Source organism: Myotis myotis, unplaced genomic scaffold (genome assembly GCF_014108235.1).
Source record: "Myotis myotis isolate mMyoMyo1 unplaced genomic scaffold, mMyoMyo1.p scaffold_m19_p_7, whole genome shotgun sequence".
Taxonomy (NCBI): Eukaryota; Metazoa; Chordata; class Mammalia; order Chiroptera; family Vespertilionidae; genus Myotis; species Myotis myotis.
Genome location: NW_023416379.1, coordinates 36683438 through 36696615, shown reverse-complemented (window position 1 = coordinate 36696615; position 13178 = coordinate 36683438). Strand labels below are relative to the sequence as shown.

The 13178-nt window shown below is 39.6% G+C and overlaps 1 protein-coding gene across 1 annotated transcript in view; it reads left to right on the top strand.

Annotated features, from left to right (window-relative positions):
- Nucleotides 1-333: 333 nt before the first annotated feature.
- The window catches only part of RPF2 (ribosome production factor 2 homolog), a 35350-nt gene continuing 22505 nt past the window's right edge, over nt 334-13178 (top strand). The window contains exons 1-5 of the mRNA XM_036317585.1: nt 334-456; nt 2684-2816; nt 5610-5647; nt 9921-9960; nt 12653-12734. Coding sequence (XP_036173478.1) covers nt 434-456; nt 2684-2816; nt 5610-5647; nt 9921-9960; nt 12653-12734 — 316 coding nt within the window. The 5' untranslated portion in view covers nt 334-433. The remainder of the gene's footprint in view (nt 457-2683; nt 2817-5609; nt 5648-9920; nt 9961-12652; nt 12735-13178) is intronic.

Genomic DNA, 13178 nt, shown 5'->3' with positions numbered 1-13178 from the left:
CTCACAGTGGAGTAACTAGCGCACATTTCACATTGATATTCGTAGTGACCACCTGAGTACCTATCAACCTGCTTACCATCCTGGGGGATTCCTAGAAGAGTAACACCTGCTCCCCGAAAATGTGACTAAGGATAGACACACAGGTGTGTACATGAAGCTGCTAGACGCCTGTGCCCTCTCACATCGATATTGCTCTCTCACATCTGTTACTTAGAGCTTTAAATTCCGGGGCAGAGGCGTCGCAAAACCTCGCAACCAAGGAAACCACGCGATTCCACCCGCAAAGCCCGCCAGCGCCTCCCGGCGTCCACAGCGCGGCGGAAGCGGGAAGTGAGGTCACTGCAAGTTCCGGTCCCGCCTCTTCCGGGCACCGACCTGCTCTGGAGCAATCACAGGTTGCACGTGTGTTCGCGCAGCTCCGGGTGCGGTAGCGATGGACGCTCTCGATCGGGTTGTGTAAGTTCGCCGACTCCCTGCTGCGGGGAGCGCAGGGGAGCGGGGGGTGGGGTGCTGTGGCTACTGCGCCCCGCTTCTGGTACCCCTCTGCATCCTCACACCGCTGCCCGCGGAGGCCGGTCCGCCCACTAGTCGGGTCTCCCGGGTAGTGCCCGGCGGGGAGCGGGCAGCCGCCGTGGCGGCCGCGGCGGCAGGCTGCACAGAGGCATTGCGGCTTTTTATCCTGGCGGGTCACAAGGCTCGGGTTTCCGCAGTGCGGGCGAGTGGAGAAGGGGGGTCGCCGGCCTCCGAGTCTGACACATCTACGTGACAGACCGGGCGCGCCCACGGAAGCCACTTAATTTCCCTAAGTCCCACTTTCTAAAATAGGGTTCATAGTCGTCCCTCGTAGAACTGTGAGGATTATTTGCGAGAATGTATGTAAAGCCTTTGCTACAGCACGGAAAAATGCTCCTTAGCGTTTTCTTGCCCTCTCACCCTTGTACACTCTCTGAGTTATCTTTGAGTGATGTCTGTTTTAGACCCATTGGAACAGTATTTGTTGGTCTCTTACATAGCCCTGCTGCTATTATTTGCTGTGGTTTTTTTCACAGTTTACCTGGGTTAACATGTAAACAAAATCTTCTTTTAGTCCAGTGGTTCTCAACCTTCTGGCCCTTTAAAGACAGTTCCTCATAAAATTGTGACCCAACCATAAAATTATTTTCGTTGCTACTTCATAACTGTAATGTTGCTACTGTTATGAATTGTAATGTAAATATCTGATATGCAGGATGGTCTTAGGCGACCCCTGTGAAAGGGTCCTTCGACCGCCAAAGGGGCCGCGACCCACAGGTTGAGAACTGCTGTCTGAAATGCATATACCTCTAGATTTGGGGACAGCAGAGATGAGTAAGACTAGTTTACAGTCTGATTGGGGGACAAATAGCAAATAAAACATATTAGGTGTTGCTTACGTTCATTGCTGGTTAGTGAGAAGTAACAGTCCACATTGAATGTAGAGCAGATAGCATTTATATTGCTATATAAACACACCAAATATCTCTTGATTTGATTTAATAAATATTGTGTATGTCGTTATCAACCAGTAAAAAATTAGAAGCTTATACGTGCTTGACATTTAGCTGGAGGAGAATTTTTAAAATATGCATGGTGAACTAAAGTGTGTTCCTCCTTCCTGAAGAGTCCATGGGCCTGGAAGAAGGAGGGAAGGTCAGAGGAGGAATTCTTTCAGTAGATGGCAGAGAACTGTTGGGAAAGCAAGATCTCACTGTAGTGGAAGCAGAGGAAAAGCCCCTTTTCTGAACAGAAACTCCTAAAAACATTCTACTTATGTCATATAAAATCAGAATAATGGATTTGTTTTCCCTTCGTATTTTGCAGGGTGATTGGTCTAGATGAGTTTTAAAAATCTAACTCATTTTGCCTACTTGTAAGCTGTGTGACCCTGAGCAGACTACCTCCCTGGCTAACTTGCCTCATTTATAAATTGAAGATTATAATTGTACTTGTCTCATAGGGTCTTGGTGAAGATAAGCCTTAATAGAGTGACTCTATAAAAGTGTTAATCATTATTCCCCTTGGTGACAATAATGTGTGACATTTTCAGTAGGGAAGTTGAAGTGGGTTAGTGTATACTTCCTGGCAGGCATTGTGGTCTTGAACCTAGAGGAAAGATAAGCAATAATTAGCCTCCTTATATTTAGTAACAGCCCACAGATTGACCAGCAGTTGGTGTGCAATTCTTTGTGTTAGGTTGCAAAGTATAGTTTGACTGTTTTAATATTGAAGAAAAAATAATGGAATAAAAATAGCAACAGTATTCACTTGAGCCCCTTTTTTCCCATTAATAAAAAAAGGTTTGATAGAAGTAGTAATAAAAGAATGCTGGAAATATTAAAATGAATGCCTTTAAAAAAGCAAAAGGTGGAGGCGGGCTAGAAGGGGTCAATGGGGGAAAAGGACATAAGTAATACTTTCAACAATAGTTACTTAATTTTTTTAAAAAACAAAACCGAATACAATTAACTTATTTAACATTAATAAATGAATATTTTTAACTGATTATTTCCCTAAAAAGTGAGATTTTGTTTAATGGTGGAATCCTAACTGATAAATGTCATGTAATGTTTCTTTTGGTTTTTAAGATTTTCCACGTTAGTCAAGTTATAGATTTATAATGGGAAATGTTTTAAGTTGTTATAAATTGTGATTTTTTTCTGAACAGAAAGCCCAAAACGAAAAGGGCCAAGAGATTCCTTGAGAAGAGAGAACCGAAACTCAGTGAAAATATTAAAAATGCCATGCTTATTAAAGGGGGAAATGCAAATTCAGCAGTCACACAAGTACTAAGGGATGTGGTACGTATATATACTTATATTTAAAATAGTTTTGAGCCCTGGCTGGTATGTCTCAGTAGGTAGAGTGTCAAAGTCAGCCCACACAGCGAAGGGTCCAAATAAATACATGGATAAGTTAGCTTTAAGAATGATTAGCATTAGAGAAAAGCTCAAATTGGAGGTTATTTGCCTTGCCATAGCACTGACTACTGGTTTTCCTTAAAGCAACTGGTTTCAATTACTAAAATTTGGTTTACTCACATTTAAGGAACATACTGTATCTAATTTGTAAAGTGAAATATATTCCTTCACCAACACCAATTACCATGTTAGGTGCTGGGGATTAATCTATAATAATAAAAGCATAATTGCTAATTAGACCGGACAGTCGAATGACCTTCCGGATGAAGCTGGGGCTGTGAGGGCCAAGGCAGCCGCCACGGCTGCAAGGGCTAAGCCCCTTGCATGAATATCGTGCATCGGGCCTCTAATAGTTAGATAAAACACTAAGCTCCCTTCAGTGAGCTTAGTGGGAGACAGACAAGTAAAAAATTATAGCACTGTGAATTGAGTGATGTGCTAGGGGCATGCACAGGGTGGGATGGGAAGCAGAGTTGGAGCAAGATATGGGAGGCAGGAGAATGGCTTCCAAGGCTGAGGAAAAGCTTGTTCAAAGAAGTGTGAAGGAACATGATGCATTGGGGAACTGCAAATAATTGGGATGGCAAAAGAAGAGTGGGCTAGTCTGTGGTCGGCAAACCGCGGCTTGCAAGCCACATGTGGCTCTTTGGCCCCTTGAGTGTGGCTCTTCCACAAAATACCACATGCGGGCGCGCACATACAGTGCGATTGAAACTTCGTGGCCCATGTGCTGAAGTCTGTATTTTGTGGAAGAGCCGGTATTTTGTGGGAGAGCCACACTCAAGGAGCCAAAGAGCCGCATGTGGCTCGCGAGCCGCGGTTTGCTGACCACTGGAGGAAACTAGAAGAATAGGCAGGATAAAATAATAACATGGAGTTTGAGCTTTATTCTGAAAGCTCAGTGGAACCATTGAAAGATTTTAAGAGAGAGATGATTCTTTTAATCAACCTGACTAGAGAGGGTTGAAGCAAATGTTAGAAACTATTGAAGTCTTTGCTGTCAGCAAGTAAAGAGCTTCTGGAATCCTGTGGTGGCAATGCAAATGAGAGATGATCAGAGGGAATAGATGCTGAGAGTAGAAGATTTTGGGTATGAGTAAGAAGTAAGACTTACCAGGTTTCTGGCTTGGATGTCTGATGAGCAATAATGCCAATTAAAGAATGTGTCATGTGGAGCATGTTTTGGGGGTGGGAGAGAAAATGATAAGTTCAGTTTAGGACATATAATTTAAGTAGAGAAGTTAAAAGCTTTATGTACCTCTATAGCCCAGTGTTTAGGCACATAGTAGATGCTCAGTAAATACTCAATAAATGTTTAACAGTGAATAAAAGGCATAGTCTCTAGGGATGTATAGTAGGTAGTTGAATATTTAGGCCTTGAGTACAACAGATAGATTCTTTGCATTAAACCAAGTAAATAATTGAATAGATCTTAAACTTGACTAAACTCCCTGTGCTTGTTAAATACAATGCTCAATTCAGGTATCTGAATGTCATTGTGTTACTGGGATACTGCTCCTGTCCTCCCCAAATCCTTTCAACACAAAAACCGAATATTTAAGTATTCTCTAAGAACAGCACAATATTACAGATTATTACAATAGTTAACACTCATACTGATAACTCTTGAGTTGTTAAGAATGGGTAGTAATGTCTGTTTCACCAAGGCAGGGAAAAGTGGTCAAGAATCATAAGTGTTAGTGCTTACAAATAAATTTTGCTGGTGAATCTCTTTTGTTTGCCAGCTCTAACAGTTAATGAATGATCAGTTCACCTTATTTTTTATTGTTTTCCTTCATTTACCCTTTCCTCTAATGCAAGGTAATGCCTTAGATCTTTGTTATTCCCTGTGGTAGAGCAGTACTGACCATGTAGGTAATAAATGACTATTAGTGAATGGGTGAAAAGTAGGAAAAAAAAGAGTTAAGTAACAGGAACTTTTCATGTTTTGTTGTTGTTTTTTGTTAATCCTCACTTGCAGATATGTTTTCCCATTAATTTTTAGAGAGAGTAGAAGGGAGAGGGAGAGAGAGAGAGAAAGAAACATCAAAGTGAGATAGACACATTAACTGGTTGTCTCCAGTTAGCATTTGCAACTGAGGTACATGTCCCCGACTGGAATTGAATCAGTGACCAGTTAGTCTGAGGGCTGACATTCTAACCACTGAACCAAACCAGCTAGGGACAATAGGAACTTTTTTTTTTTCCCTTTTTAACGGGAACTTTTTAAAGGGCTATGTTTTAACTGGCTAGTATTCTGATTGTCATCATGACTTTCTCAGTTCTCTTATCTCCAGACATTATTTCAATTTTATTAGTATTTCCTGATAGGATTTATTTATTTATTTTTGTTTTCTCTTCTTTCTACTCTCAAATTATTTGCCTGGAAAGAACATAGTAGAATTTAAAGAAATGAAGAGAGCCATTTAAGTTGGGTGGACTATTGAAAGGGCATAGAAAATTGTAATTAGGATGGTTCAGTCTAAATTAGATTAAGCTTATGTTGCAAGTTGTTATAAATGATCAAAAGGTAGCCAAGCAGAAGACATCAGAATAGGGTTTAGGGACTAGAATAATCCTGTATAATAACTGTTTTAATGCTTTATTTTTACCTTTGCTCTATAGAAAGAATGTGTTTTGTTTTGAAATCCTTAAATTATTATTTTTTTACAGTATGCATTGAAAAAACCATATGGCGTCCTGTATAAAAAGTAAGTCATAATTTCCTTCTTTTTTTAAAAAAAAAAATATTTTTATTGATTTCAGAGAGGAAGGGCAAGGAAGAGAGAGATAGAAACATCAATGATGAGAGAGATTCATTGACGGGTTGCCTCCTGCATGTCTCCTACTGGGGATTGAGCCTGCAACTCAGGCAAGTGCCCTTTACCAGAATTGAACCTGGGACCCTTCATTCTGCAGGCCAATGCTCTATCCACTGAGCCAAACCAGCTACGGTAGTCATGATTTCTTTTACTTTATACAGTAGGTCCTCGGGTTACATCACAGATTTGTTCCTACGGCACAACATATTTTCACTGTAAGTCAGAACCCACCTACATAAGCACCTACCTCACTCACATAGAGCACATACACAGCAATAATGAAGTGAAACAGTAAAAAAAATTTAAAAGAAAGATAACAATTCCTGACCTTTACTTGTGGTAAATAAATTATAAAAAAGATAAAGCAAATATGTACATACATTGAAATGATGGAACTTTTTTTTTTTTTACAAATAAATGGGAGATGGCGATGTAACCGCGGAACAACGTACTTCGAGTCTGACGTAAACCGAGGACTACCTGTATTATATTACTCTGTCCCTTCACTCTCAACCTGTGTGTGTCTTTTGTTTTGAGGTGGGTCTCTTGTAGACAGCATATAGTTGGGTCATGTTTTTGTATCCATTCAGCTACCCTATGCCTTTTAATTGGAGTATTTAGTCCATTTATAGTTAGGGTTATAATTGATAGGTACTTATTTATTGCCATTTTAATTCTGTATGGCTAGGTTTCTCTCTCAGTTTCTTCTTTTCATTACCACAATCCCTTTAACATTTCTTATAATGCTGGCTTGATGGTGATGAACTCCTTTAGCCTTTCTTTGTCTGGGAAGCTCTTTATTTGACCGTCTATTTTGAATGATAGCCTTGCTGGATATAGTAATCTTGTCTCAGATCCTTTCTTTCCATTACCTTGAGTACTTCAAGCCATTCCCTTCTGGCCTGTAGAGTTTCTGATGAGAAATCAGGAGTCAGCCTTATGAGAGCTCCTTTGTAGGTAACAGTTTTCTTTTCTTTTGCTGCCTTTAAGATTCTCTCTTTGTCTTTGGCATTTTAATTATGATGTGTCTGGGTAGGGCCTGTTTGGGTTCTTCTTGTTTGGGCTTCTCTGTGCCTCCTGAACTTGTGTGACTTTTTCCTTTACCAGGTTAGGGAAGTTTTCTGCCATTATTTCTTCTAACACCTTCTCTATGCCTTTCTCCCTTTCTGTCTCTTCTGACACACCTGCTATTCTAATATTGTTGTGTCACATTGTCCGTGGCTCCCTTAAGCTGTCCTCCTGGTTTTTTTTTATTGTTTTTTCTTTTTAGTTTTCTGATTGAGTGATATTTTCAACTGTCTTCTAATTCACTGATTCAATACTCAGCTTCCCCTAATCTGCTGTGTATTCCTTTCATTGTGTTCTTTATTTGTGTGGAGGTTCTAGCAGGGGAGCGCAGCTACTCATATACCCTTGACCGAAGACCGGTCCTCTCCTTGGGGGGGGGGGGGGGGGGTGCGGGTCATCCTCTTCGACCGAGCATGAGCGCACAGCTTCAGGAGGGACGCACATGGATCAGTGAGGGAGGAGGGGGACACCCACCTAGCCAGCCAGATCAGCCGAATCAACCCTGGCGATCAATGGGGTGACAGATGTTGCAGCCAGATCGCCCTCACATCCGTGTTCTTTATTTGTGTTATGTCATTCTTTATCTCAGACTGTTCTTTTTTCATAGTTACTATATCTTTTTCATGCTGTTGACAATGCTTACCATCATTACTCTGAACTCTGTTTCAGATAAATTTTTTTTTTTTTAAATATATTTTATTGATTTTTTACAGTGAGGAAGGGAGAGAGATAGAGAGTCAGAAACATTGATGAGAGAGAAACATCGATCAGCCGCCTCCTGCACATCCCCCACCGAGGATGTGCCTGCAACCCAGGTACATGCCCTTGACCGGAATCGAACCTGGGACGCTCCAGTCCACAGGCCGACGCTCTATCCACTGAGCCAAACCGGTTTCGGCTCAGATAAATTTCTTATCTCTGCTTCATTTATCTCTTCTTCTGGAGAATTCTCTAGTTCTTTCATTTTGGGGTTGTTTCTTTGTCTCCTTATTTTGGCTTTCTGTTTGGTTTTGTGACTCTATCAGGTAGATCCTCTACACTGCTCAATCTCTAATGCAGGACAAAGTTAAAGGTTGTTTCTGACTAATTAGATCAGGCATAGATTCAAAGCCTCCAGAGATCACCTCTGCCTACAGACTGATAGGATTCCTATGTGAATTGCCCCCCAGGCAATTGTCCTCAGATATGTCTAGAGTTTTTTTCAATAGAGTGGGGCAGTTGCTTTTGCCTGGAGTCTAATTGTTATTTTTAATCTCTTAAGTGGCCTTAGGGCAAGGTGTTTTCCAATAGGGTGTGTCAGCTGTCCAGGCAAGGCAAATGTCTGTGGGATAGATGTCCTCTGCTGTGTGAGGGAATGACTCAGCCCAGGAAACTTGGGTGTCTGCCTTCTGAGCTCTAACCTCTATGTCCCCAATCCTGGCTTCTGCTCTCACAGCTCCAGTCCACTTTACCCTCCTTCTGTTGGAGTACAAGGTGGGTGGCTCCACGGGGAATTTTGTGCATTGGCCCTTTAAGAGGGTGCCTGAGTTTTCAGCTGTTACTCCCTGGCAGACAGCATCCTACTGCTTTTCACAGCCAGATGGTTTGTGGGTACCCTCCTCAGTTTTGGTGCTTTCTGCTGGGGAGCCCAGCTTCAGGTTCAGATCCCAGAGTTCTCAGTGGCACCCCCCCACAGCTGAGATATCTCCCCCGGACTTGGGTTGTTGTCTGTGGGTGCCCAGCCAGCCCTTTCGGGCCTCCATCCCTCCTGCCAGTCTCTGTGTGATCTCCGCTTTCGGCCCTTGGGTGTCAGGATTCTCTCCTGCGAGTTTTCTGTTGATTGTTCAGGAAGTTTTTCTATATTTTAGTTGTAATACCAGTTTGTTCCTGGGAGCATGTCCATTATATTACATTACTCTGGTATGAAAGTAACAAACAACCACTTTATGAAAGATTTAGAAAATTAAAAACAACCACTATAGTTCCTTACATATAGCTATTTGTATTTTTAAATTTATTTCTTTCCATTCTGTCTTCATTTGTATTTAATGTTCTTACATCATTGTAATAGTAGCATGTATATTATTTTGAAATAATTATAGACTTACAGAAAAGTTGCAAAAATTGTAGCATTTCTGTGTCCTTCACCGTGCTTCTTTCTCTTTCTCTTTAAAAATATATTTGTATTGATTTTTAGAGAGAGAGGGAAACATCAATGTGAGAGAGAAACATCTATCAGCTACCTCCTGTATGCCCCCTACTGGGGTTTTAGCCTGAAACCCTGGCATGTGCCCTGACCTTGAATTGAACCTGTGACCTCCGGGTTCAAGGGTCGACATTCAACCACTGAGCCACACTGTCAGGCTATGTGTACATCTTTAGCCACCTTTATCCCTTTGCTCTGTAAGCTCCAGTGACTCTTCTTTCTGTTTCTTGAGTAGTCTAAGCTTGTTTTCATCTCAGAATCTTTGCTTATTCTATTCCCTCTTTCTGCAGCATTCTTTTTTTTAAAAAATTGATTTCAGAGAGGAAGGGAGAGGGAGAGAGAGTTAGAAACATCAATGATGAGAGAGAATCATTGATCTGCTACTCCTGCACACCCCCAACGGGATCAAGCCCACAACCCAGGCATGTTTCTTGACTGAGAATCAAAACTTGACCTGATTCCTAGGTTGATGCTCAACCACTGAGCCACATCAGCCATGCTCCTGCAGTATTCTTAACCTGAAAACTTTTCTATGGCTAACTCCTCATTTTTCAGGTCTCAGCTCAAATAGTAATTTTCCACTTTTCACACTGACACAATACCATATTTTATTTTTGTCAGTTATTTTTGAATTGTTATTTTTTGAAATTGTTGAAAATTTCCACTAATATGTAAGATCCAAAAAAACCAAGGCTCTTGTTTGACATGGTATTGTAGTATCTCTAGCTCCTAGAACAGTGCCTGGTACATAATAGATACGAAATAAACATTTGAATGAATGAATATCTGTGTAGCTTCTTTTTTTGATCATCTGAATATAAAATTACATTTGTTTATATGTTAATTATCATGGCAAATTACTTATTAAGATTATTAAAATTAGTCTCACCTTTTAAAAAATATTTGTAGGAAAAATATTACGAGACCATTTGAGGATCAGACATCCTTGGTAAGTATGAAAATCTGATTTAAGAGATGCTGTGATTACTCAGACTAATTTATTTAGTACTCATAGATGATTTTTAAAAATTAGAAATCATCCTATATGAGAGAATTTTGATGTAAATGGAGGGGAAATAACACTACTATACTCAGAATATGTCTATAGATGTTACATTTCACTATACCTAGTACATATTAACTTCTTGCAAGTCTGTTGATAGAATTTAAAAAAATGTAATTGCATTTTAAGTGCATAATTCGTGGATTGTCAAAAGAAGCTTGTTATGAGTCTATTTTTATAAAGCAAGTTTGATTTTTTAAAAATCTGACTGGATATTTTTAGAATAAGGAACTCTACTTGAGTTAATTGCTATAAAGATCCTTAAATATTCACTATCTGGCCTTTTGCACATAATTTGACAACCCTTGCTTTAGAACAGGGGACCTCAAACTTTTTAAACAGGGGGCCAGTTCATTGTCCCTCAGACCGTTGGAGGGCCAGACTATAGTTTTAAAAAAGAAAACTATGAACAAATTCCTATGCACACTCCACATATCTTATTTTGAAGTAAAAAAACAAAACGGGAACAAATACAATATTTGTATTTGCATGTGGCCCGCGGGCTGTAGTTTGAGGACCCCTGCTCTAGAATTTTAACAAAAAGTGGGTTTTATGGAGAAGAATAATAGTGGTATTATATGTATGTAAAGGTAATTATGGAAAGCTTGCGGTGTTAGTCATAACATAAGAATATTAAAAACTAATTTAAGAAAGCATTTTTATCGACTTGGTCTTTTTTTTTAAAAAAATATATTTTATTGCTTTTTTACAGAGAGGAAGGAAGAGGGATAGAGAGTTAGAAACATGGATGAGAGAGAAACATCGATCAGCTGCCTCCTGCACACCCCCCACTGGGGACATGCCCGCAACCAAGGTACATGCCCTTGACTGGAATCGAGCCTGGGACCCTTTGGTCCGCAGGCCGATGCTCTATCCACTGAGCCAAACCAGTCAGGGCTCGACTTGGTCTTTAAAAAAACATTTTTGAACACCTACTTTGTGCCAGACATAGTATAAGGTTCTTTCACATCTGACAAATCATGTAGTCCTTGCAGATTTTTGCATGAGGCATTACTGTCCCTGATATATACATGATAAGAGTAATTCTCAGAAAGGTGACCAGATCCCACTGAAAATGGCAGAGCTAGAATTTCTGGACTTTCTGACTCCATCCTCCACATGGGGAGTGGATAGGCAATAAACACTGGAATGAATGATAACGAAAGTAGGGGCCCACATCTTAGGGAGTCTTGTAACCAATAAAGAAAAGTTGAAATCGTTGGAAACACCTCAAATATGTTGCTTCCTTTATTCACAGAACTGTGTGTTAGATCTGTGGAAAGGAATTACAAGACAGCTGCTAAAACTGTGAAATACCTAGTAATCTAATTTTCTTAATCTTAGGTATTTTGTATATCCTGAAGATCTGTACTATTCTAGGGAGTGATAGTTTAGGAGTGAAGATGATTTGAACTTAATGTTTAGAGAGTGTCTGAAATGAAAAAACCAGGCAGATCCATCTACTCAGACCCTAACCATGACCCTTAAGTAAATTGCTTGAAGAAATTGGTTCCCAATGATTATAGATAGAGAGTTTGTACAGTATGTCCATATTCAAGTGTAGATCAAAGAAGCTTAACTAAAAGGATTGTGGACTGACTGAAACGACAACTGGATTGTACAAAAAGGGGATTAAGATTCAAACTCAGGAGGAACTAAGGCAGTAGAAGGACTCAGAACATGTGAAATTCCTTAAATAAAAATATATTAACTTTAAATAATTGTGCCTATGTTACAAATAATAAAAGCCCTTTATACTTAAAAAAAAGAAACATTAAGGATTATGATTGTTTCATCTGTTCTTTAATGTTTTGTCATTAATTTAAGAACGTTTTCCAACTATACTAGAGCACAGTGAATCTAATTTTTGTGCTGAGATTGGGCATCTCAGTAATCAGTCAAACTATGTGGAATGTAGTGAGCATGTGTATCAGTCAGTATAAAAGGAGCTGTCTTGGATAATTGTTTCCACTCTCAAATCTGTAATGGAAGTCAATACTTTGGAGAGCCAAATGGGAGAGCTATTTCTTACTGGCGGGAGCAACATAGGTTTGTCAGTCAGGCCTTCCCGAGTACACAAAAGGGAACTAGTCCCAGCTGGGGTGGCGTGGAGAATCTAGGGCAAGATTCCAGTGTGGATGAAGTTTGTAATGAAAAGTAGGTATATACATTGTAAGCTCATGAGTCCAGCTATAAATACCTAAAAACACCATACTGATTTATGATAGTAGTAATGTCCTATGAGTAAAGGCATTTCTTCAGCAAATGAAAACTTGGTGTGCTATTTCAAAATAACTGCATAGCTAAAAATGTATATGGTCTCTATTTATTAACCTAATAGTTTTTATATATTTTTAGTTTTGAACTTACATCTTTTCCCTACAAGCCCCAAATCAGAAAATTTGAAGTTAAAGGTAGAAATAAAGTCCTCTTCATTTGTTTATTCCCACATAGTTCATTAAATCTCCATTAACTTCTACTGAAAAAAACAAACTGATAATATATTTTTTTTTAGTTCAGAGGTATAATTCTTAAGTTTCTTATTCATTGATTAAATGGGATTTCTTTGGTTTTATAGGAATTTTTTTCAAAGAAGTCAGATTGTTCTTTATTTATGTTTGGCTCCCATAATAAGAAGCGGCCAAATAATCTAGTAATAGGTAAGTATCATTTACCTTTTAGTATTTTTATTTATAGCGTCACTTCTGTGACAGTTAATTGATGATGTTGAGCAGGGGTCCTCAAACTGCGGCCCGCAGGCCACATGCGGCCCGCCGAAAACATTTATCCGGCCCGCCGGGTGTTTTTGCCACCACTGTGTGCATAGGAATTTGTTCATAGTTTTTTTTTAAACTATAGTCCGGCCCTCCAACGGTCTGAGGGACAGTGAACTGGCCGGCCCCCTGTTTAAAAAGTTTGAGGACCCCTGATGTTTAGGATTCAGGAGTAACTAGTAAGCTCTACACTAGTATTTTTCCCATGTGATTTTGAATAAAAATGTTTTGTCTGCCAGTCTTCAGGTAAAAAAAGAATGGGCATATAAATATTACCCTACCTCAAGTTGTAGATATTTTATATTTTTCTAATATAAAACATATATATCC